This window comes from Leptinotarsa decemlineata, unplaced genomic scaffold (assembly GCF_025532065.1).
Source record: "Leptinotarsa decemlineata unplaced genomic scaffold, Ldec_3_MD MMD2_tig00001621_RagTag_RagTag, whole genome shotgun sequence".
Taxonomy (NCBI): Eukaryota; Metazoa; Arthropoda; class Insecta; order Coleoptera; family Chrysomelidae; genus Leptinotarsa; species Leptinotarsa decemlineata.
The window spans coordinates 36,419-63,271 of NW_027412566.1; the positions used below are offsets into that span (position 1 = coordinate 36,419).

The 26,853-nt window shown below is 35.1% G+C and overlaps 3 protein-coding genes and 1 long non-coding RNA gene across 5 annotated transcripts in view; 3 read left to right on the forward strand and 1 right to left on the reverse strand.

The window, feature by feature from the left end:
* Nucleotides 1–2,797: 2,797 nt before the first annotated feature.
* Nucleotides 2,798–26,853, reverse strand: part of LOC141482598 (uncharacterized) — a 72,049-nt gene continuing 47,993 nt past the window's right edge. Inside the window, exons 1-2 of one of the 2 annotated variants that reach the window (XR_012465606.1) lie at nucleotides 10,409–10,525; nucleotides 2,798–2,988 (exon numbers count right to left, since the gene is read on the reverse strand). This is a non-coding gene — a long non-coding RNA (uncharacterized lncRNA). Of the gene's footprint in view, nucleotides 2,989–10,408; nucleotides 10,526–26,853 lie in introns of those variants that run through there. The other variant, XR_012465607.1, reaches the window with a different exon arrangement.
* LOC141482597 (cecropin-A) lies at nucleotides 6,940–13,965 on the forward strand. Its single transcript, XM_074176101.1, has 3 exons — nucleotides 6,940–7,131; nucleotides 9,656–10,685; nucleotides 13,721–13,965. Exons 1-2 carry the CDS (start codon nucleotides 6,955–6,957, stop codon nucleotides 9,752–9,754), a joined length of 276 nt encoding a protein of 91 aa, XP_074032202.1. The 5' UTR covers nucleotides 6,940–6,954; the 3' UTR covers nucleotides 9,755–10,685; nucleotides 13,721–13,965.
* On the forward strand, nucleotides 16,567–19,601 carry LOC141482596 (uncharacterized). Its single transcript, XM_074176100.1, has 2 exons — nucleotides 16,567–16,725; nucleotides 19,041–19,601. Exons 1-2 carry the CDS (start codon nucleotides 16,642–16,644, stop codon nucleotides 19,548–19,550), a joined length of 594 nt encoding a protein of 197 aa, XP_074032201.1. The 5' UTR covers nucleotides 16,567–16,641; the 3' UTR covers nucleotides 19,551–19,601.
* On the forward strand, nucleotides 20,762–25,938 carry LOC111504264 (uncharacterized). Its single transcript, XM_023158774.2, has 2 exons — nucleotides 20,762–21,048; nucleotides 25,599–25,938. The coding sequence occupies exons 1-2, from the start codon at nucleotides 20,866–20,868 to the stop codon at nucleotides 25,839–25,841; spliced, it is 426 nt and encodes a 141-aa protein (XP_023014542.2). The 5' UTR covers nucleotides 20,762–20,865; the 3' UTR covers nucleotides 25,842–25,938.

Genomic DNA, 26,853 nt, shown 5'->3' on the forward strand with positions numbered 1-26,853 from the left:
AAGAAGACATGGAGAGCCATCAAAATCAGATTTTGATGATCTCGACAAAGACCTTCTTCGTCAATATATAATCAATTGTTACATTACTGATAAAAAAATTCCACCTACGCCGCATACATACAAAATTCGTTAACGAAAATGGAAACAAGGGATCTTATGAGTCTTAAGAGAAAAGTTATGGAGGAAATCGGGTTCAGATGAAGGAGAAAGCGGCAATTCAGCAGTTGCGAAAAAAATTTCTCAAAGACATGAAGAAATACCGTGAAGAAGGTCGAACAATAATTCATATAGATGAAACATATATCCATGCTTCACTTGCACATGAGAAGAGTTGAAATGATGATTTGAATGGGGTTGCTTCATAAAGGTAGAGACTTATAATTGGGAATGCAGAAGGAGGAAGTGGACTTGCGAAAAATTCATTTTTGAAATTCAAATCCAACACAAAATCGAGCGGCTATCATAGCAAAATGAATAACGACAATTACAAAAAGTGGTTGCATAAAATGGAAATTTCCAATCTTCCAAAAAAAAGCATTTTGGTTATAGACAATGCCCCATACCACAATTTTCAGTACGAAATGTGCCCAAACATGTCGTCGAGGAAAGATGAGATATACAAATACAGAATGGTTAAGACGACGGAACATTCATTTCACGAATGATATGCTAAAAATTGATCTCTATTCCATTATTAAAATCCAATAACCACGATTCAAATTGTATGAAATTGAAAGGATTATGGAAAATCATGGACATACTGTACACAGATTGCCTTTTTTTAATCCAGATTTGAACCCATTAGATTAGTATAGACATCACTGAAACAATATGTGGCTGATGAAAATGTGGACTTCAATTCCAAATCCGTTGAGAGTTTATGTGACGAATTATTCACTTCGTTTTCTCAAGAGCAGTGAAAAGAACGTTGCGAGAATGCTAAACATTTCGAAGAATCTAATGCTTCGAAGGAACACGCTCTTGATTTAGCAATAGACGAAATTATTATAAATTTTCAAGTTGATAGTTGACGATAGTACCAGTGAGTATAGACATAACTCTACAAGCGATTCCGATCTATTGAACCTTCGTAATTTCAATAAACATGCAATTATTTAAAAAAAATAAAATTTTACCCTCATGGAAAACAGAAAAAGACTCAACAATGACATTTAGATCTATCATAGAGCCTCAAATTCGATATTGTTCAACAATTTTATTCCCAGTGAAAGAAAATCAAATGGAAATTCCACAGAGATTATAAAATATGGCTTTGAGAGATATTTTGAATAAGGATATAGGTATGTATAGTTAACCAACAAAAGGAGTAGGTACGAAACGAATTAAAACCTACATTTTTTTTTAGGTCGGTGTTCTTGGGAAAAGTATCTATCAAATACTAAACTATGGCTAGATGCATTTGCTGGCACCGACCAAGTTACTTTCAACTTCGAAGATCGTCTCATTTTTGTAATATAAAAAAAAAAACTTTTTCTATAGGTGATGAAACCTAGTGTCACTGTTTTCCGAGTTTGAAAGCTGGCGCGAGTCGCTAGCTCCTTCAGAGATTCAACCATCATGGCTTGCTGTCCGATGACTAACTTTTAGGCTTTGTAAAGCGTATTTATACCTTGTCAGGTAATCAGATGTATTTGTACCTGTATTTGTACCTGCATTCATACCTGTACTCGTTCCTGCACTTGAACTTGGAACATTAACCTGTTCCTGTATTTGTACCTGCATTCATACCTGTACTCGTTCCTGCACTTGAACTTGTAACATTAACAATCTTGCTGCCTGTTGTCATTCTGTTCGGTATTCTCGAATTTCTCAAAATGGGGTTCCACATTCGATTGAGATTCACCGCTTCGTCTGTTCTGTTGAAATTCTCCGTGTGTTTTTGGATATCTATTTCCTCCCGTACCAGTCGGCTATGATATCCCTGGTGGGGAGCAATTAGTTTTGTGTTTTCATACAAAATTATGTGGTCTCCTTCATCAAATGCGTGTTCTGCCACAGCTGACTTGTCCGCTTGGCCTAGTCTGTAGTTCCTCTCATGCTTTTTCAGTCTTGTTTCCATGGATCGTTTGGTGGTTCCGATATATATCTTCCCACAAGTGCACGGTATGCGATAGACCCCTGCTGCTGATAATGGATCTCTTTTGTCTTCAGCCGACCTGAGGCTTTGTTATATCTTCCTCGTGGGTTTGAAGACTGTTTCGATGTCGTGTTTATCCAATAGTTTTCCAGTTCTGTCCGTGCCCCTAGGAATAAACGGTAGATATGCGCGTACAACCATCTGATCCTTTTTCGCTTTTTGAACCGTGGTGTTTTTCGGTTTCATGGCTTTCCTGATTTCGGAGGCACTATATCCATTCGATCTCAAGGTCACTTCAAGGTATTTCAGTTCCCTCTCTAGATATTCCGGTTCACATATTCTCCGAGGATGGTGATTCGATAGTGCGTGCAAGTAAGTATCCGTGTGTGTGGGTTTTCGATTCACTTGGTGAGTTAGTTAGTCTGGTACCACATCATTCTACTAGTGCATTCTATCCGTTGGTCCTGCTCAATCTCCATGGTGAATTTTATGCTGGGGTGTTGGGCGTTCAAGTGGTTTAGGAAACGGTTCAGGGCGTCTTTTCCATGTTCCCAGATGACGAAGATGCCATCTTGTCCAGAGTGGTATATACAGTATATACAGAAAACATTTCTCTTTCATTATTAACTGAAATTCAACTGTCACATCAAGAAATCCACATTATATTTTGGTAATTATTGAAATAAAACGTGGATAGGGTAGTAAATACTGATCATTTATTAGATGAAATGATTATAAATACAACTGGATTATCGAGTGATAATTATCCGAATAAAATGCATGATAATCTACTCCTTCCCCACTCAAAATTGTTTGGCAACTCCTGCATATCCAACGACCGTGGGCAAGATTTTCTCTGCAGCTTTCCTGACGTTATGGCCAACCCTTTCCTGAAAAAAAAATTCAAATTAAAATCAATTGAAACGGAATTTCACTTGAATAGTTTCGATAAACATGTCCAAATTCCCTTTCTTGGTTTGAATAACATATGAAGAATTCAAAGAGGCAATGAATGGCAAAAATAGAAATGTCAAAAAGAAATATCTGAAACATACGAGATCTATTTAATAAATATGGTGAATTTTCATTTTTTCAAAAAATATTCGTTTATCTATTTCTATTTTGTTTCTTCAAAGTAGTTCCCTTCAGGTATAATACACTTCTGCCAGCGTTATTTCCAGTCCTCGAAGCAGTTCTGATAGGCACTTTTTGGTATGTTCTTGAGCTCTCTCAGTGATTCAGTTTTAATATCCCCAATCGTCGCAATACGCCGTCCTTCCATATGTGTTTTCAATCTTAGAAACAGAAAAAAGTTGCAGGGGGCCAAATCTGGTGAATACGGTGGCTGAGGCGTGATTGCGGAGTTGTTTTCGGCCAGAAAATCACAAACTAGCAATGACAATTCCGCAGGTGCATTATCGTTATACAAATGCCATGAATTGTTTTTTCACAATACCGGACCTTTCCTTCTTCTCCTTGCAAGAGGCACAAAACTTCAACACAATATTTCTTATTGACAGTTCAACTATGTGGCAAGAACTCCTGATGCTCCATGTCAAGGTAATTGAAGAAAGGAATAAGAAACCTTGTTATCTGGCCTTACTTGACATGCTTTGGTTTGAAGGTGGTTGACAATGTTTCGTGGTGTATTTCATCAGTTCGGACTTCCATTGCCTAATATAATATAAATTGATTTGAAAACCCTGAAAAAAATCAAAAAGATCAACCGCAAATGAAAATTTTATTAAACAAACAACTGAAATTACAAAGAAAAAACATACAACAACAACCAAACAAAGAAAAATTGAAATATTAATAAAAGTTGAAAAAATTGAAAAATTTGAATATTATTAATGAAATGAAATGAGAATGAAAAAATTTAAAGATTTCAAACCAAGTTATGTCACATTGTTTCGATTGTTAGTATCCACAATCGTCTTCGGGTGATAACTGGACTTATTCCTCCGAGATTTGACTATTTATAGATCTTTCGAGTGCTTTCACCTAACCCTTCTTCCCTCTTTCCGCTTCATTGGTTTTGGTGGGAGATGACCGTTTGGCGGGAGTTGGTCGTTTTTCGCTTGATTAGAGGTTTCCATATGTTAAGTATCTCTACGCTAGCTTGACTAAATGCGTTGTTGGACAACATATACGTGGCTTCTTTGAATTTTCGCCTAAACCAGTGTTCCTCTTTGTGGATGATTTCAGCTTGATCCCCCTTGATATTATGTTGATGAGTCCAAACATGCTCTGCTATTCCGGATTTGCTGGTTTCTCCTCGCTGTGTGTGTTTCTTGTGCTCAGCAATGCGAACTTTCAATGTCCTCTTAGTTTCACGGATGTATGATTATTCGCACACGCAGGGTATCCGGTAAATGCAATTCTTGGAATCGCAGTGCGATTCCAGTGGCCTGGTTTTCGTGAGGCTGCTACAGATAGTGTTTCCAGATCTGAAACAGGTTCTGATGTTATACTTGGACCCAATCCATCTTATCCTTTTCGATAACCTCTGATGTAGGGAAGTACAAGTACTGGTTGTGGCGGCTTCCCTTCCTTGTGGAGTTCTTGCTGTCTAGCTAAGGCCTGTTTTACCATCACTTTGGAGTAACCATTCCGTTGAAGGTTATTTTTGATGATGCCTAGTTCCTTTTCGAGACCTTCCTTTGTATTACAGGGCCCAAAAGCACGGTCCAGTAGAGTCATGATGATTCCTTTCTTAGTCGATTGATAGTGGTTGGATTTCTTGTTCAGATACTGTCCTGTGTGAGTGGGTTTTCGATATACAGATGTTTCCCATTTAGTGTTGATCCTCTTCACCAATACGTCTAAGAAAGGCATTTCATTGTGGATTTCCTTCTCAATTGTGGGAGTGATGGAAGGCCTTACGTTGTTGATGTGCTTCAGGAAAGTGTCTAGTTCTGCATTCCCATGGTTCCATATTATGGAGGTGTCGTCTACGTATCTCAATCAGACTTGGGGCTTCTTGTGGGTTTCTTCAATGGCCAAAGTTTAAAACTACTCCATATATAAATTGGTTATAACAGGAGAAAGTGGCAATCCCATTGGCAGTCCCTCGTCTTGCGTAAAAAATTCGAACACAGCATCCTAGTAATTCCATGATTACTTGTATCGGTAAGGTGAGGTATCATTGTTGCATAATGAAGCAAACACTCATACTGACAATGTAATTACAACTGATACAAATAGTTGGAAGAAAGGAAAACTGGTGGAAAGAGAGAGTAATATTCGAAAAGAAGGTGACGTTGGATTGTTCTACTAATTCAAGATATTGCCTACAATAGAATGTAGTTTATATTCATAGCCTAGAGAGAACTTCGATTATGAATCCAGTTCATAAACAGATTTCAATATGTCATAGTTTTTTATTCACATGTTCCTTCAGTTTTGACTTGAATTTGTATTTATTGGAGATTGCTCTAATGTCTCAAGGAACTAGGTTTATTAGTTTTGAGCCAGAGTATGATATAAATCTCTGAGTGCAAGTCAATCTACAGCGAGGGACATTCGTTTTTTGATGAAGTTTGGCTCGGGTTTCATAATTATGATTTATACTAGTTGTTGCCGGGGCTTCACCCGCTTGGAATCAGAATCAACGAACTTAGGCGTGGGCAGCGTTATAGAACAGTGCTTTAAAAAAATGTTCTACAGCGCCATCTAGTGGCGAGTTACAGAAAAATGTATATCCTAGAAACCTTCTCTTTACTCATAAATGACAAGTTTCATCACGATCGGTTGAGCGATGTATAAGTTTATCACTTACCAACCAACCAACAAACGTACATTTTTATATATATTAGATTGGGGGTGGGGTTATTATGCATCCATAATATGCAGTGATAAGTTTATAATTTTCTCACATCAAATAAGTATCATTCTTTGTATAGTTCTACAGTGGAGTATTTTTTTACGATTGAAAATTATTTTCAGGATAGTATTTTGCATTACCTCTAGATTATGTAACAGGCTTTTGCTGACGCCACCCCATATTATAATGCAATATCTCAAAACTGATTCTGCGAATGAGTTATATATCATTGTTAGTCATTTACTAAGTCTTTCAACGGTCTGGTCTACATGTAGATGTTGGTCTACATATACACCAAGATATTTCATGTTGTTTACCTTATCAACTGTAGGACATGTGCATATCATTGGTGTTTGGCAATTAGATTTGTGTATAGTGAGCTTATTTTTGGAAGGTTGATCTTTATTTTTGGGGGTAAATGTTACGTATTTAGCGATGTTTAGGCTCAAAAGACTTATGTTCAACCAAGAGTAAACAGATGTGAGTCAAAATTGGGCCTATTACTGTCCCCTGCGGGACGCCCATGGTTATAGATAGTGGATCACTATAAATATTGTTGATTTTAACAATCTTATTTCTGCCCAGATAAGTAATTTTCAAAAAGCTCAAGGGCAATTCCTCTCAACTCCAATGAATTCTAAACGTCTCTAAACGCCAATGAATTCAAAACTTCCATTAAAAATTATTATTTTGAAGCCACCAAAGTTTGAAGTTGATCTTCAACAAAACGCATTTCTTTATACACTTTCACATGTTCTCTGCTGATATTATCCAAAAGAATGTGATCATTTTCAAATTGTGTGTATGAAATAAAATGTTATCGCTTCTAACAAAACAATATAGCTATTTTTAAATCGTGAAATGAAATTATATCTCTTCCAACAATATTACATGTCGCTGATTTATCAGCTTTCGCAATACCTTCACCCAAAAATTGGGATTCACCTTGAATGAACCGTAAAAGAATTACCGCACTCACCGGACATGGGGAAAAACATTGCTAGAGAAGGCATCCCGTTATAAAAGATCGATGCGGAAAGAAGACCATCATCAGTTCGAAAAATCGCTCGACGCTGATTCAGCACTGTTGGTGATTGAAAAAATAAACACGTTCGAAATGAAATTGTCAATTTTACTAGTTTTCGTTATTGCTGTTTTGCTGGCATTCAGCGGCCAGACTGAAGGCAAAAGCTTCTGGAAAAGAATTGTGAGTATTAAATAATTTTTTCAAATGATTATTGGAATACTAGATTTTGAAAAAAATATACACTTTTTAAATGTGCATAGTATTAATATGTATGTATACAGAACATGAAAGAATCATTCAATTATTGATATTCTCATATGAAAAGTGACATTTCAAAAACATTTTGGGATTTTTTATTTTGTTCTCGAATAAAAAGTTGAAATCATACATGTTGACAAGGTAATCGTAGAAATTAGTTTGTCAGGTTGTTTTTGAACAATATTCATTTGACATGAGTTAAAGGAAAACTTAAAATTGCATTTTGTTCATCTGTGTTATTATATTGAAAAAATAAATATTATTCATAATCTTTTCCATTTCTATAAAGAATATAGATACTGCGAGATATTGCTCCAAATGATAGGTATATTCAATAACTAAATAACCAAGTTATTGTTCATGTTTTACTCAATTATAAAACCGGCTTTCGTAAAAATCGAATGTCATTTTTCAAAATAAAAAATTAATTCTGTTAGTCACGCAAATTTGAAAAGTTTTATGTTATGTGGATCTGAACATTTTATTGGGATAGTAGATGATTTTAACATGTTCGTAAATCTTTGAAAAATATATACCAACGGAAGCCATAGTAACTCAACTTTATTTAAATTGATATCTTATGAATGGGAGCTTCTACAAGAGACTGTTGTCTCTATAAATGGTGACACCATCTAGTAGATTTCAAAATCATCCATTGCTATATATATTATTCATAAACAACTCGTACATATTATATATTTTGACGACCCACATTATAAAAATTGATATTTAGTTTTTGGTATTCTGTTGTCAGTTCAAACTCTTTCACCCTGTATATTTTCACATTTTCGAATACCTGACGTAATATTAACACACATACCATACTGAAAATGGACCGTACTTGTAATGTTTATTTATCTATTGAAAACACAGTAGTTCGACTAACGAGTGATTCCCCTAAAACGAGCTAAATATGCATGAATGCGATATTAATGATTCATCAAAATATTCCATTCTTACTTTGGATAAATTATACTTTATGGGATACTCACGGATTTTCGCGATTTTTTCAGGAATGATGCTAGATGACGGTAGGAATTCAGAACACTTTTTATTTTTTGCGGACTCAATTAGTTTTCGAAATATAGCCTGTCAAAGTTTGTATGATTGTCATATTTTACCTTCTTTTAAAAGCAATAAACGATTGCAATTCACATATTTTTTATTTGACACAGCTTTTTCCATATCATCGCACCTTTTTCTGTCTCGTTTCAATCACTTATTGCCAAGTTTCCTGAAATTAGAATAAAATTCCGTAATTTGTCAGGTGCACACATCGACATAACCTTATAGGTTATCAAAGGCAATTTTTCTATTGGTTGGTAAAGGGATCAAAAATGTTCGTAGATAAACAATTCAGTTTTATGCCAACGTTTCGGACTTCATTAAATCCATCATCAGGGCTCAAACATTAGGTATCCATGTCAAAAAACCTTTAAAATATATGTGTCAGACAACATAGGTACAAACGAAAATGAGGACTAACCAAATTAAGACACATACACCACAGACAAATTTTTAATGTTAATGTTAACGTTTGTACCTATGTTGTCTGACACATATATTTTAAACGTCATTTTGACATGAATAACTAATATTTGAGCCCGAATGATGGATTCGATAGTCCGAAACGAAACGAAAAAACGAACATTTTTTATCCTCTTCCCAACCAATAAAAAAAAACGGTCTTTGAAAATATTTCGGATCACCAAACCAGGCAAACTTATAGGTTATGTCGGTGGGTGCACATAAATCTCTTTTTATAAATTGCATTAATTTTCACTATTTCTTTTAGAATCTGGAGGTCAGGTTAGATGTTGAGGATACATAGTTTTTTAAAATGCTAAAGTAAGGTTAGAATGAGTTAGGTTAGGTCGAGTTAGGTTAGGTTGAGTTAGCATGTGACAAATTATGGAATTTCAATCTAATTTCAAGAAATTTGGCAATGAGTGAATGAAAAGGGACAGAAAAAAGTGCGATGATATGGAAAAAGATGTGTTGAATAAAAAAAATGTGAATTGCAATCGTTTATTGCTCAATAAAAAAAGGTGAAATATGACATCATACAAACTTTGACAGGCTATATCTCGAAAACTAATTGAGTCCGACAAAAAATAAAAAACGTTCTGAATTCCTACCATCACGTAGTATCTTCACAAAAAAAGTCGTGAAAATCTATGAGTATCCCATGAAGTGAAATTTTCCCCTTACTTTTCATAGACCTATTGAAAAAAGTTGTTTTTTCAAAGGATAGTCTGAAATTTCATTGCCTTATGCAAACGATCCTTTCTTGAAAGTAAAACTCCAACTTTCACTCGTTTCAGAATTCTCACAAGGGCTCCTTAGTGGATTTATTATTATTTTGAATGAATATCAAATATTATATGTATGAATTATCGTTTCAAATAAGTACATATAGTTTCAGCTTATAGTGTTTGTTTTTCAGGAAAAAGTTGGCCAAAACGTGAGAAAAGCTGCTGAAAAAACTCTACCGACTGTTGTTGGATATGCAGGAGTTGCCAAGCAATTTGGAGTAGGAAAATAACAAGTTTCCAGTGTTATTCTGTCAGTTTCACTAGTCAAGATCATGTAATTTATTATCATCTCATCGAATAAATATATTTTCTTCATACAAAAATGTATTTTCATTCTAAAATGGCTGAAAGTGAATTTTTAAATATTTCGGGTAGTAGCCTAGCTAGTAGTCTCATACGTGAAAAATGATAGGTAAAAATCGTTAAATGACCCGTTGCCATTTCTTCGAAAATTTCTGGAATTTAATTCAAAAGCAGTGCCGTCAACGTACTTCACGATGATTCACAACTTTTATGTATTTAGGAAAAATTTATTCGGATACTACCATCTTTTTATCCGAAATGATTTTGGAATTAGAACTTTTCAACTTATCTATTCTTCAACAATGAATTTACACACAAAGTTCTCTCGAATTTTACACTAAGTGAAATATTTGGTCATAAACTCATTAATTTTGGCAGTTCATGTATTCAAATTAATGGCTATGAAAATGTTCGATAGTTATCACCAATTTCCTTTTTTCATTGATGATAATAAGAGAGATTCAGAAAAACTACACTTCCACGGTAAAAATGAAATTTCTGTAATGCCAGTTCAACTAAAAGAACAGAACAACAATGTCAAAAGTATGATATCAATAATGATAATGTTACTACTACTTTACCTATTTTCATGTATTCTCTACTTGAAATCGATCTATGGACATTCCTGCAGCTGAAATTATTACGAAGCAAGACTGACATCATATGTGATTTGACAAGTTGCACGAAATGTCAGCTGTATCAACATATCACAATTTTATCAAAATTTTCTCATCCATGAAACTTGTCCTCAAATTGTCGGTAATTGTCACTATTAGCCTCATACTTTGGTTGGTCTTTTTCTACCTCAACACTGGTACTAAAGGAGGGTTGAAATGGAAGCGGTCTCCAGTAAATTTGGTAAGTACATAAATATGTATTGTTTCACATTGTAGGGAAAGCTTCAAAACTGTTTTGAATATGGATATGAAAAGAAAAACTAAACGAAAACTACAAACTCCTACAGCATCCAATTAAGAGTTTGAACTGAATTACTTTTCATTATAAATTATACCTATCGATAATCATTCGAGAATAAAAATATATTTCTATGCATTGAAAATCATGAAATCCTCTACAACATGTTTTTCGAATACTTGTAATTTCGAAAATATGTTCAATATTTATTGAATTTAGGTTCGATATTTTCCAACATTTGACACAAAGTTGAATAAACTAATCAATACAGTGGTAAATTCGCCGGACACCCGGCGATTTTGAGAAAATCTTTGACTGTACTTACGTATTTTGATGCCTAGATTACGAATCCGAAAGAAAAAAGCGGCGCTCTCCCTTATTTAAAAAGTTACGGCCCTTCAAAGTTCAGAAAAGGGCAACTTTTCAGCATTCTTTTTCACTAAATAAACTATTTAAAAACACAAGCATCTATTCACTAGGTCACCTTTACACCTTATTCTTCCTTCTTTAACACTTTTCACTTCAATAATCAACATTTTTCTTATAAAAATGTTAAAAAATGTACGGAGCTGCTTTTTGGTTACATATCACTGTATTTTACGTTTTTAAGGTTAATGATATGGTTGGTACGACTGATGCAGTCCATATTCCTGAAGTAATTCAAATGTTTCTTACCTTCATTCTTTAGATCGTAAATTGGTTTTTGGTGGTGTATTACGAATTTGAAATAGTAGGCGACGGCAAATACCAACGGCTTTTTTCTGAAATGTCACTAGTAACTAACCTAAAAATAGAATAATGTCACCAGGAGAAGCATTCGTTTTTAAATTAAGTTTTTTATAAGAAAAATGTTGATTATTGAAGCGAAAAGTGTTAAAGAAGGAGGAATAAGCTGTAAAGGTGACCTAGTGAATAAATGCTTGTGTTTTTAAATAGTTTATTAAGTGAAAAAGAAGGCTGAAAAGTTGCTTTTTTCTGAACTTTGAAGGGCCGTAACTTTTTAAATAAGGGAGAGCGCCGCTTTTTTCTTTCGGATTCATAATCTACGCATCAAAATACGTAAGTACAGTCAAAAATGTTTTCAAAATCGCCGGGTGTCCACATAACGAAAATTTACCGTGGTGGAGTATGATTATTTACAGCTGAGACTGTTGTTTCAAAAGTTTTTTCCGTTTTTATGCGTTTATTCTGAACTGTAATATCTCAGTGAACACTCATACAATTCAATTGAAATGAGCGCCATTTGAACTAGTTCATTTTGGTGATCAGTTCCATCAGTTCTGTGCTCGGGATTCGATGAAGTAGACGAAAGCCGTTTTGGTTTAGTCATAATTGACGAAGGTTCTTCCGGTGAGAAAATCATCAGTCATTCAAAGATGATAGTCGGGTGGTGAAAGGTCTGAGGAGGATTACGCTCAATTCGTTACCATACACTAACCATGGCCCCGAACGTCTTCTGTTGTCGTAAAAAATTGACTTTTCATCACACGTGTCGATCTGATCAAAAAAGGATAATTTTGGTTGGGTGGACGCAAAGAAGAACTTATGTAGAAACGTGACAATTTTTGTCCAAAAGGCACCCACTTTTCAAGCTTGATGCCCTTCCTTAAACGTCTCAAACCATGAAAAACCGCATGGGAGCTTATGTCCAGTTTTTCCGCCATCCCATGCAAGGCTTTTGATGGGTTAGTTTCCACCAGGGTCCTCAAGTTATCATCCTGAATTACTGTAGGTTGATCAATTTGGGTCTCATCTTCCACTATCATCGCCAATTGCCATTATATAGAAGAACTAATATTCATTGAGATTTGCAGCTACAAAACACAACCTAGTACTATAGTATACCATAAAATCGCCAAATTTCTATTATCCTGATGTTATCTATTATCGTGCAATAACTATCCTATTGGCCTTTTCAATAGTTCATGAAAGATATTTCTAACTAAAATTGACGAACTATACCATTCCGGTATCCAAAAAGGTAGGATACCTAATATCTTATTTTATTTTTCAAAACCTGGACAATAACGAGAAACTATTCAGCATACTCAATGATCTCTCCCAAGCTTTCAACAAGGTACTGCTTGTCGATAAGTTTCAAAACTGGCCTTAGAGGTCCTGCTCTTAACTGAACCAAATCTTTCACAACCCCACAAATCATTGAAATGGCCTAAAATATATCTCTTCTTCTAGAGGAGGCATCCTCAAGGTAGCATCCTTGATCCTACTCCTCAACTTCTTTCCTATCACTCTACTACTGAAGGAAGATGATAGTCGGGTGTAGTTATCAATGATATTCATCATTGGAATTGGCCGCGGTGGTAGTCCGCCCGACTCAAGATCGGAAGACCGTGGGTTCGATTCCCGCCTCGACCAGATATTTTTCTCAAGAGAATTCATATGTTTGAAGCTGGGATAATTCTGCAACTGTGTTAAGAATCGCACGTTGAAAGGTTAGATCTCGTTAGTCCTCAGCTCGCACAAGTTTCTCAACTTCTGAGAGTTATCGTTCTTATGGGGGCGATAGCTGTATAACGGAAAAACAGATGTTTTTAACAGATTTCATACAATCGATAGTGTTGTGAGAAAATATACTGTTGGTCTGATGGGTTGATGTTGTTTATGAAGTTTAATAAATGATAATTGCTATGGAGCTTGTATATTGGACATGATGTATTCGTATCTGTGTTCAAGTAACTATCATGAGCGAGGTAGCTTGTTGGATAGAATTTTTTTACTACGGTTTCAAATTTTTTGGTTGGAGTTTTTAATGAAATAACAGCCGAACTGGTTTGTTCAAGTCAAATATTTTGTTTATGTCAATATAGTTGTGAAAGATTTCGAAGAGTTTTTCAAACGTAAGACATTTTAATCGTCAAGTGTGTGACATTTTAAAAAACAGTTGAATATTTTGAAAGATTGGCACTTCTATATCGATGTCACTTTTTCCGATACTGAAACTCATTGCTGTTTTACAGAAACTGATTGGAAGCGAAAGAAGACGCTGGTGGACAACGGAAAAAACTTCAATGATAACTCCTGTATTGCAGAACTTTAGAATCAACCCTCCTTGGACCAGAGAGAAGAGTTCATTTCTATCCCCGATGATAAAAGACATTATCGGTGTAGCCAACTTCATTTTTCAACAACTTCCAACTTGATTGAGGCCAACTTATGATTTTCATATTGTCTGAAAATAAATTATTTCCATTTCCCCAGAAAACCTTGTTTCAACCCATTCATGTTAATTTACAAAATATTATGGTTTGTTAAATCTATTATTTGTGGGAAAAAAGTTTTTTGCTATCTACTACTCCATCTTGATACAAAAAAATATGTGGGAATCTTTCAAAGAAGTAACTTTTACACAAACTGAAAGGAACAGCCCTCCTGAAACAGCTATTTCCATATAAACATTGAATCACACGAAAGAAAAATTTTTTCGAAACAAATACTTTTGTGTAAACACTGAATTATACAAAAAAAACAATTTTCTCTACTCAGTTTGTATCCAAAACTGTGCTCTCAGAATTTCCCTTGGAGCATTCCACAAGTCTGGTTGTGTCAGAAAAACCTCCATTGAACATCTGAAGAAAACAGCTCAGTCTCACATACGCTGCTGCAACTGAATCTAACTCAGATAACCCTATTTTCCATAACGTTAATGCTTAAATATTCAGAAATACATTTTTAAAAAGGAAGAGAGTGGCAAATCCATTCGACGAGAGAATTGATTTTTTTTCAATTCACAGCTCAATCAACCTGAAATTTTCAACACCTCAAACATTCCTGATTCTCCTCCATGGACCTTTCCAGGCATTAAAATTAAGAAAGGGCTCGTTCAATTGGAAAAAAAATAACACCAACCATAGTCTAATTCACGCAACTATTCAAAAACAAGTGCAGCAATTCGAAAGCTGTATCTCAATATATACCAAGGCATCCAAATCAGAGGAAGGGGAAGGGGCAGCATTCATCAATTCTACCTCCAATCACTTTTTCACACCACCAGTAGGAAGCAGTGTTTTTAGGAAAACCGTATGCCATATGGAAAGCACTTGAATGTGCGATCTTTCAAAATTCTTGGTAATAACCGTCTCATTGAGTATACTCGAAGCAATAACGAAGCTAAAGCTAGAACACCCCATCATACACTACATCAAACTAGAGCTCCACTCACTCATCGAGAAACGTAAACATATCAACTTTATGTGGGTTCCATCAGATGTTGGTTTAGCCGGTAACGAAAGGGACAACCAGTTGGTAAAATGTGCTATTACTAACCGACTCACAGGTACCTACTGAAAAAAAAATAGCCCACCCTGACCTGAAACCATTTTACAAACAAATCCTTACTAACATATGGCAACAGCAATGAGATTGCTTCACTTTTGAGTTATCAGCAATCAAGCCATTGTTCTCAACCTGTAAATCACTTCCAAAAACGAAAAAGTTATCCTGTCACGTCTTCGACTAAAGCACACTCGCCTCACTCATAAATACATCCTCAACGGTAATAACCCTCCAACATGTGAAGTTTGTGACTGTGCCATACGTGTTGAACATATTTTATCTGAGTCCATATCTTACTACAACAAGGCCAAAGAAGGCTTGGGATGTGGAGTGTACTCCGAATGACTAAGCCTAAGGATTGAGTGGGGAATGGGAAAAAGAAATAACCAGGAAAAAAATTTCTGCCAAAAACATAACAATCTGCACTGATACGTGTTACCTCAGGGCTAGTACTAGAGTGCCACCAAAATTAAGCCAAAGCCTCGGTAGATAATCGCATTGCCAACTCTTTAGGCAAGGATGCGGCTGGACTGAGAATTTTAGGACCCAGTGACACCTACGGCCTGATGACTTTGACAATTGCAGAACTAGCCATGCTCAATCCCTAAAGAGATAGGATGGAATCAAAGGATGCAGTCTTGCCAGGATCACCCTGGGCGACCCTGGGAAGCTAGCGCCGAAAAAATATCGGGCGATGACCAGGAAAAGTCTACGCTCAACAGTGGGATTTTTGACTGCACACCGTCAACTAAGGAAGCACCTCCATATTATCGGGCTAGTGGACACCTCTATGCAGGATGTGAGAACAGGAATATGAAACTGTCAGGCATGTCCTATGCGAATGTCCGTAGTTATCGTCAATAAGAGAGTGTGTGTTGGGCGAGTCTTGGCCTACACCTGCCATTATGAAGGAGATGTATCCTAGTGACCTGTCCACCTTCCTGGAAAGGGTAGGATGGACAACTCTTCGCGAGGATGTACAATGGCTCACAATGGCTCACATGTGTGTGCTGTGGGCCTACACTCACCTTCCCTACTCTACAGATACAGATACTACTACGAGAGAGATCAGTACGACATCCCCCCTCCATTTGAAGCAGCGTTAGGACAAAATTGCAACTATGAAACTAATTTCCTTCGTAAGACTTATAAAGCTGCTGCACCGTATATGAAAATTCAATGTGAGAAATCGATACTGTTATAAAATTTGAATTGTCGCTAATAACCCCCGAGGTTGATGCGACATTAAATAAATGTAAATTAGAAACAAAAATTTCGGTGTAATCTTTCAATTCTTTCTTCTCATAAATAAAATATTGGAATAAGTCACTTTTCCATTGAACATTATATGAATCAGCTGTCTTGTGTTTTGTTCTTCGGGACCGATGGTTTCATGTGATTCAGACCGTTCTTCTGAGTCATTGGAGCAGAGAACAATCAATAATTTAGTGCAAACTCATCATTAGCGACAGAAATACAAAAGTTTATCGCCAAACCACAAATTTCCGTGACATGTATGGAAATATTCCTTGGTACATACTTATGGTGTATATAAATTCGATAAGGGATTCAATGAATATCAGTCAAAAGTGATATTTTCCCCAACATGGTGTGTTTGCATTTGTCTTTGATTTTCGCAGTCACTGGATTATGTGCCGCAATTCCAAAACCCATAGATTGGGATGAAGTTGTGAGTATTTTTTATCGTATCAGTACTTGAAAGAATAATAATTGTATTATTTTCCAATTAGTATGGTATAAGGTGTTATAAGACATTCGTCAATGTATCCCTAGTCCATTTTTTTCACTGCTCAACAATTTTTGAAAATGACTCAGTTGAATACTTCAAGATATCATCTAAATTGAGAAGACCATCATGTATCAGAACATGAACTTGATAACGAAAAGCCCTAAAATAATTAAAAGAATGATAGCAATTTTAGATGAAGACATATTCCGTCTTATTATAAGAAATAACTGGAGTCATTTACTGGTACGTGGACATTTTGAGACTCTGTCAGTTGTATAAAAGAATAAAAAATAGATGCAATTTCGATAAAATATCGGTAGTGAAAGAAAATAATAATAAAATAACTGATAACGTTTCAATCAAAAAAATAAATTGATGGATGTAGCGTTACTACGTGGTAGAAAATCATAATGAAGAAAAGGGAAATGAAACTTTCTATGTTTTTTACCACTTGCACAATAAAAGTGGCGAAAAACATAGAAAAATTCATTTCTCCTTTCTTCGTTTCAAACAAAATAAAAATGCGTTATAAAATTTACAAAAACCTCAAGATGAAATTTGAATTTACTGTGAAAAAGTCAAGGCCGAAAAAAAGTTTCATCTTCCTCTTGAAGATGATCACTTATGATCGAAACACGTGTCGAGGTGTTGAAAATAACGGTTTGGTGTTGGGAAAAAACTCCATTAATATTCATTACTACACCAAAGGTTCCAAACAGTGCCATACAAGTGCAGAAAAATCGAATAAACACTTTGAACAAGCAGGAGCTAATTTTATGCAAATTTGAAATGTAATTATTGATGAAATAAATGATGTTAAATAATGTATTCAGTGTATCAAAGAGATAACATTCTCAAATGGTTTGATACTTACCAATAAAAAGGACACAATGAAAGAATTCATTTTCTTTTTTCTATGTACTGGCTCAATGTTATTAAAAGAATTCGAAACCAGGCTGATATAGAAAAAATGTACAGTGTGCTCCTAAATATTTCCCCCCTCTTAACTTTCGAAAGGGGCAACATATCAGCGTAGTCATTCACATCATCTGGACCTTCTGTCCAGATGATGTGAATGACTACGTCATTCACGTATGCCACTGTCAACATTTCATCGAGTACAATTATCGGGTAGATATCATTTCACTGTCACGAAGTAACTCAATTTAAGATCTTGGAGTATATTTTGATAAAAATTTGTCTTTTTCCAACCACATTAGATCGAAAATAAGTGACACATTTGGAGTTGATGGCTTTATAGTTCACAAGTGTAGAACTTTTTTTAACATATCTGCTCTATTTACTTTTTATGTTGCCTACGTAAGATCAAATTTAGAATATGGCTCTATTCTATGGTCTCAATTCTACAATTGATATAATACATTAATTGAAAAAGTTCAACGTCATTTCCTAAAGTTTATTTACTTCAAATATTATAGTATTATCCTGATAGAGGTATTCTATATGAATCTCTTACCACAACATTCAATATTGAAAGTATTGAGTTACGCAGAAAACTTGTTAGAATATTTTTTCTGTATAAATTACTGTACAACAATTGGATGCTATGGAGGTGTTATCTCCTATAAATTTATGTGTGCCTCATTTCAGAATTAGAAGTACAAACACTTTTTACAGCCGACTGGTCAGAACCAATCTGTACCTCAAGTCACCCATCTATAGCATATGAAATAATTTCAATTCCATTTCAAATTTGTATGATATCAATTTTGATTCTGATATTTTATTTTATTTAAAATATTATAATTTGGTTATTCATTTTCTCAAATTGTAACTTTGTACTTATGAGGACCTATATAACTTTTAAACATACCTAATTAACCATGTGAGTTGGTTTCAATTGTTGTGTAATGAAGGCTATTATTATTATTAAGTGTTTTTGAGCAGTATATTCAATGTTTTTTCTCAAAATTCGATGCAAATTCTTCGATCCATGTTTTCGATTACAGAAAATCGACAAACACTCAAAACCATCCTACCTTTTTTGCTTCTCACCAGCAAACTAAACATGCTAAGCATTTGAACATATATGAGTATATGAGTATTAATGTAAAAATATATAAGAAAGTTCATTCTGTTTGATATAGTAAGTGTTCAAAAATTAGGTAGCTCTACTTTCTTGGTGAGACGATATTCAGTTAGAAATACCATTCGGTGAAACTGAAATGTACCTTAGATTTCACATCAAATATACAGCTTCAGTAAAAATTTATCTTCATTAATACTTTTTTCAGGGAACCAAGATCAAAAACTTTGGAGAGAAGGCTCTTCCAATAGCAAGAGGAGCTTGTGGGGTCCTCAACAACTTTCCTCAAACTGGGTACCCCCAAGTCCAGGGCTATTATCCCTCAGTACAAACCTACTACCCATCTCAAGGAAGAGGTTTTCCTCAAGCTCCAGACTTACCCGCATATTACCCGCCAAACTGGAATAATTATCCACAGTTCGGAAATGGTTTTCCCCAATACCCGTCGAATTTCCCACCTACTCACTCGAAACCTGACGAAAACTTGCCACCTACTACTATCGAACAGGACGACTTGAATAGGGGTGTGGAAAATCCTCCGAAGATTCCTTCATACATACCACCCACTGAAGATGATTTCGAATGGGATGACTCTGATGTTGATTTCCTGGGAAATGAAATATCTGAGGAGAAGAAAACTTTACCAAAGGAGAGTGGGAATCTTTATCGTACGTCAAACCAACCCAAACAGAAATACAGACACATTTTGAATGTTTGAATTGAAAATTTCTTATGTTGATTTCTCTGTAATAAATTGATCTCAATACCATTATATTTTTTGATCCTGAAAATTCTTTATTGAATGGGGAAGACTTTCTACCGATGATGGTACTACTCAAACAACTGAGAGCTACTTGGTATAACGAGATTTTAAACATAGGTTATGTTTATTATTGTGGATTATTTCGTTTTGAGGTATTTAATTGTGAATTTCTGTTTTTTAGTACGTTCATTATAGACATTTGATACAAAAAAGTTTGTTTTTGTTTTACCATCTGGCTCAGTTTCAATATGTCCGGTAGATCTGGACCATGAACTTCCCAATTGAGGGAAAAATATACGATAAAATTGATTGGGTATACATGAAATGAAAATAAACGGCAATGGAGATTCGTATATAAAATAGTTATTTCAAACATTGGAAATAAATATTGATGTGGATTGATTTCCGTTTTATTCGAGTTTCGAAATGATTTTTTCATTAGATTATGCTGTTTCGTGCTACATGAAACTGACATTTCAAAGTCTTAAAAACCACTTGATAGCTTTTTCAGTATCAGTGATGAGAGAGGAATCACATGCAATCATAATCCTTGTACGAATTTACTCTCAAAATTGTAAGTGAGATATATACTAAATATGAAAATATCGAAATCAAAAATTATTGTTACAAATATTGATTGATTACATATTTTTCCAAAATATTGAAATTGATATTGCAGAAATTTTGTTCCATGCCAGTTTCCTGTAAACTCAAACATATCGCTTCAATCAACATTGACAAAAAAACAATAAAAATCAGTTTGCTGAGCTCTTTACTCTCTTTTTGAAAAGTTAACTCCATTGGCAGCTAAGAATCATAAGTTTCAAAAATACTCAAGTTTCAAAGTTGCCTGAATTGAAATATTTTTGTTTTGTGAAAATGAGCTGTAGATTATTTGAATTATCTTGAAAATTCACCTAATATTACCTATTTACTAGCCATTTTCGGGTATACATTTTTTCTTCTATATCCCACCCAAGAAATACCTCCAAATTTTTCCCAGTCTGAAAATAGTTTTCAAACCATTGTTACAAAATGAAAAAAAATATCTTGAATTCCACTGTATCCTTATTTTATATGAATATATCGTTTCTCCCAACATAACCACTTCCCTCCAATTCCAATAGATAAACAAATCAATAACAGGAAACAAAAAGTAAATAAAAATATCTCTCATATTTCATGTGGTGTACCATAAACGAAAATATTATTATATCCTGTGAAATGATTTCCTGAAAGCTAGTCTGATTTTCTTGAGTGAAGTCTCAGGATGAAATTCAACTACTTACTGGTGTTTGTCTTCACATTGGTGATTTTGTGCAACTTTTTCAAAAATGCTGAACTCAAGTCTGTACAGAATCAGTTTCACAGTGATGCCATTGTGACGCATTGGCCTACTCAACAGACTGATTCAAAAGCCACTGGCAATGAAGAGAATGAACCAGGATTTATGGTGAGTGGATATCTCAAAACGAAGCTACTTGTTATTGAATTGAATCATTTATCTCTATCCTCAGGCCATAATAGGGCCACAATATTTGTGGATACGATTTTTCCATCTCCTGGGAACGTTCCCTCACCAGAAAAAGACTGTCTTTCGACGCGAGTTTCGGTAACCAAGTAAGCATCATCAGGATGCTAATTCTAACGGCTACGCTTATGTTTTCATATGCTTTTCGACTAATAACTACCTTACATGATGAAGGATTTTCAATAGATTTCTAGTATTTTGTAGTTGTTTCTAATGATTCCTAATCTCCACCTGTTCCAACCTGTAATTACGTGAGAGTATGAACAAAGAGCTATTGGGAATAGGATCCTCATTATTGTTCATAGATCCCATTCCACATTTTTGGATTCCTAAACTTTTGAGGGCATCTAAAATATTGTAATCATAAACCGGTGTCAAAAATTTCGAATATCATAAATTAGTCATTTTAGGGAGACGAAGTATGATTATCCCGGACAGCAATGAGACGTCTTGACTTCATTTTTGTATTGATTATTCATTAAATTCTCTACTCAGTCTGTATGGGTGTACTATCATCGATAGAGGAGATAACCTTTCTTATTTTGTTCGATTTCCATTCGCGAAGTCGGAAGTTCAGAACAAAAATCAGAAGTAATTTTATATATCTCATGTGAGTTCAAAAATGTTGATTATCCCGCTTCGAGTTTCGAAAATATGAGGCACACATCCGGTTTCTGGCTATGTGAGCTTCAAACAAATGTTGAGTGACACTTACATATTACTAACCAAACTGAACATATTGAATGACTTTCTTATTTTTCTACCAAGCCAACTATATTTTATATTCTGTATGTACTATCAGATATTTCGAAAGAACAAATTCAGCATCAAAGACCTATTAAAATCAATTTGATCGTTAATTTGATATAGGAAATTTTCGAACTCAATACTCTCACACTTCCTAGAAGTTTGAGTTTCAAAGTTTTCTGGAAATGAAGAGTTTTCAATTCATGATTGAACTCATGACTCTTTCAGTAAAAAACTCTTCATTCGAGCAAAATTTCCTACCGTTTGAGGTCTGCGAACAGGCAATAAGTTAATTGTACCAAATTCTTAGTTGTTGATATTGATAATATACTTTCCTGGAAGTTCCATGTTGATAGTGTCAAACTGAAACTCATTAAACATATATATTTACTTCGTCGGCTAAAACAAACAGTCTCTCTTGATGTTCTCAAGCTTTTATACCACAGTTCATTTCAGTCAGTAATTTCCTATGGTATCGAACAGTGGGGCTTATCAGGTAAAGCTGATGAAGTTTTTGTTATTCAGAAAAAGATAATCAAAATTCTGGCTGGTGCATCTTCAAGTAAACACTACAGCCCATTATTCATTCGTTATAGTTTATTAACAATGCCTAGTTTGTATATCTACCAAACACTGATATATATTGAAAACAATATTTCAATTATTCCTGAAAATGAGCAAATTCATGAACATTTCACCAGAAATAACTCTCAACTACAACAACTTTATAGTAGATTGACAGTATCAAAGAATTACCCCATGTACATTGGGGTTGAGCTATTTAATAATAAACTTAGTGAGGACATCTAATCCTCAAATATCAATATCATTAAAAGGCGACTCAAGATTTTTCTATTGCAAAAAGCATACTATTCTGTCAATGAGTTTCTCTTTGAAACTTAATTTGATTGCAGCTTATTAACTTTTTTTTATGTATGTTTTATGTTTTATTTTGACATTTTATCTTTTTTATGTTTGTTTGACCTTTTAAATCAGCCAGTATATTATGATGATGTTATGTTTTTTTGTCTAATGTGATTGTGAAGGAAAACTAATTCAATGAATGAGATTTATTTATTGATTGAATAGTCGCTGGGAGCCAAATCTGGGGGATATAGTGGATGTGTGGGAGCAATTCATATAGTTTTGCCATTGTTTTGTGGCACGGTACGTTATCTTGATGAAACAATTTTTTTTTGCCAAATGCGTTTGTTCCTTTGCAATCTTGCCCTTCAAATGCTCCAATAACGCTATACAGTATTCACTATTGATGGTATTTTCCTCCTCAAGACAGTCGATGAATAATACACCTCACACATCCCAAAATACTAAGGACATATCCTTTCCAGCCGATTGTTGTTCATTCGGGCGCGAAGTGATATATCCAAGTTTCAGCCAGATAGTAATTCCTTTTATGTGTGCTTTAATTTTTTTTTCAGTCTGATCTATGTGAAATTTCGAAACATACGACAATTTATAACCTTCTGGTCTATGTCTATACATTCTACCAATTTTTCTTACTATACTTGTTTGAACAGGTCCTTTGTTAGATTTTTTGTCATATTTTTCTGATCATTGTTTGAGCTGCCCTCTTGTCATCTGTGTCTTTCAACAAATTGGAGTTGTATCTCAAACCTCAATGATTTATTATCCTGAACATTAAAACCTGAATGGTGAAACATATCAGGCGAGTAATGAGTAACTTTACATTTGACATGCGGAATTTGAGAAATACTCTTTTGTTTTTTCTCTCTCTCTCTCTCCTTCACTCTCTCTTTCTATCTTTCTCTCTCCCTCTATCTCTCTTTCTCTCTGTTGAAAGGTTATAAGTGAATTGAAAGGGTTATATTTTTAGGAGTGATTAATTTTTGGGAAAGAAAGTTTTTGGCTTTCTACTACTCCATCTGATACAAAAAAAATGGATGAGAGAATCTTCCAAAGAAAGGAAGGAAGTAATCAATTTGAAAATAAGTAACGCTATACAGTCGGTAAATAAGTAACGCTGGTCAGTCGGTAGCCAAGCGGTTCGGTGTGGGTGCTTTGTTCACTCGAATTGACTGCCGTGCTGGTCGGTGGTTCAAGCCCTAGTCTGAACGATCGATCTTCACTTGCTACCGACAACCCGTGTTAGGAATCACACGTTAAAAGGTAAGACCTCGTTAATCCTTGGCTCGCACAAGTTTCGACTTCTGAGGGTTGTCGTTCGTAGGGGTGCGACAGCTGCTTAACGGAAAAAACAGATTTTAAACCGATTTTTTTAAACATGGATGTGTAGATCATGCAAAGAAGTAACTTTCAGACAGAAACTGAAAGAAAGTCCTCCTGAAACAGCTATTTTCATATAAACATTGAATTACAGTATTTTCTATAATGTTATCCAATTTGGTACTGAAGAGCCTTAGGGCAAGTGTCTTAAGGTGAAACATCGGTGTATACCAATGAGGGTGACAGTGTTCCATGTGAGTACAATTTATTACCATTCATTCAAAGTAGAACTCATGTGAATGATATCTGATTCTTATTCCACAACGAATGTTTGAAATACAAACTGAGTAGAGAAAAGTATCTTCTGTATAATTCAGTGTTCATATAGAAGTATTTGTTTCGAAAGAATTTTTTTCTTTCGTGTAATTCAATGTTTATATGAAAGTAGCTGTTTCAGGAGGACTTTCTTTCAGTTTGTGTCTGAAAGTTACTTCTTTGCATGATCTACACATCCATGTATAGCGTTACTTATTTTCAAATTGATTACTTCCTTCCTTTCTTTAGAAGATTCTCTCATCCATTTTTTTTGTATCAGATGGAGTTATAAGTGATTCCTTCAAAATTTTTATAGCTTTCAAAGTTAGAGAACCTGTTTCTTTCCACCAAGTTTTCGTCTATAGAAATGACCCTGCAACCTTCGAATGCTTACGGAGGTTAGTTAATCTATTCCATCAACAGGTATAAGTTAGGTTGAAATAGGTCCAAAGTGAGTGGGTATATTTGACCCTCTACCGCAACCCGCAAGGGTTTATTGTGGCTCACACATGTTCACACTCGATCAGATAAACGCAGCTTCTTAAGAAGCAGATGAGTTTGTATGGTGAGTGGTCTTTCAGGTCAGATGGTAAGACTAAGGCTCTGCCTAAATCGAAAAACCTGATTCGGCCCCCAGCGAGGTAGGCACAAAGTATTTACTCTGCTGTTTCATCATTTTCCAAACAGAGGCGAAACACACTGTCTTCCGACAGTCCGAATATCTGCATAGGATGATTCAAATGACAGTGACCTGTAAGAAGGCCTGTTAGACATCGTAGGTTATCCCTACTGTAGTCCAACAACTGTTTGGTATCAAGCTTAGAAGGGAGAATAAACGCTTTGGAGTGAGCCAATCCTGGAAAATTTTGCCAGAAGTCCATAAATCTTCTTGCCCTCCAGGTGTTCAATCTTTGTTTGGCAAAGCCTAAAGCAATGTCAATGACATCGCATCGCTCTTAAGATTTACTTCTCCCGGTGACCCCAGTTCTCTCTACTCGCGAATAGTACTCTATAAGACAGTTCGGAGTTGACAGTTGGAGGCATAAAGTCGAAAGTCATTTCCAGAATGCTGTAACAGGTATATACTGCCGTATGAAAATGTAACAGTAAACTATCAGTTTTAAAATTTGTTATTTTGATGATTTTACTGCCCCATTTATCATTTTTTTTCTCAGTTACATCTGCTCACAAACTTATTTTTGCAGCGTCGTCAGTTACTGAAATTTGGTGAAATGGCAAGTAAAATAGGCAACACCATGGGAGAGCACGCAACAAAAATAACATCGTTCATCGACAAACTCTGCGAGATCTTCAAAACGGTGATACCACTGCTAGCTGCCGTATGTCACGTTGGCCAGTTCAAGTTTTGCGCAGCAACTACAGATGCTCCTGCTCAATTGGGAGAAGCTCTCAATCCTGGGTCTCTCGATCTCAACATACCGGATTGAGAATCGTGAAGTAAAAATTGTGTTTCAAAAGTATGCCAATAATTATATCTGGAATGTGTGAATTTTATTTGAAATGATATAAATTTATCTATATTGAGTGATATTTTCTAATATGGTGATTGAGAGAATTTCAATAATTTGAATACTTTTCAAGCAAGGTACACATACTAGATGATAGAATTGATATCTCAGGCGTAGAAACCTCAAGAGAATAAGTTATACTAACTGTGAAACTCATTTTCTGATGATGCCATCTTAGTTGGTGAAACACACATTCAGAAAAGTGTATCAAGTGTTAATCATGAATTTCATTAGTTCGGACTCCCATTGGTCTGATATTATATAAAATGATTTGAAATCCCCGAGAGAACTAAAAAGGGAGAATTGAAAATTGAAGACAAAGCATAAACATTAATAGCTGAAAAAACAATTATATTACGCAAAAAAACCTGGAATGAAATAATAGTGGAATACAAGTAGAAATGGAACAAATTGGACAAAAATGAAAATAAAAAATTAAGATATTCCAAGCCAAATTACTTCACAACGTTACGATTGCTAGTATCCACAATCGTCTTCGGGTGATTACTTGACTGATTTCTCGGTGAGCTGACTTTTCCGCTTCACTGATTTAGTGGGAGATGCCTTATGGCGGGAGTTGGCCATTTTTCGCTTGATGATTGATTTCCATATGTTGCGTATCTCTACGCTAGCTTCTAGCTTGGCTGAATACATTGTTGGACAGCATGTATGCGGCTTCCTTGAATTTTCTCCTAAACCAATCTTCCTCTTTGCAATTGATGCAGTAAGGTCCCGTACGATCTTCGTGTATTGTCCCTTCTGAAAAACCTCTTCGATCTTCTGTTCGTATCCATCACCACAGTAGCATTTCCTTTATCTGCAGGTAGGATCTTGATATTGTTGTCTCTACGTAAGCCGTTCAGAGCTTTACGTTCTTCATTGCTGGTTCTCGATCCAGCTTTTCTCTGATTTTCCATCTGAATTCTTCTGC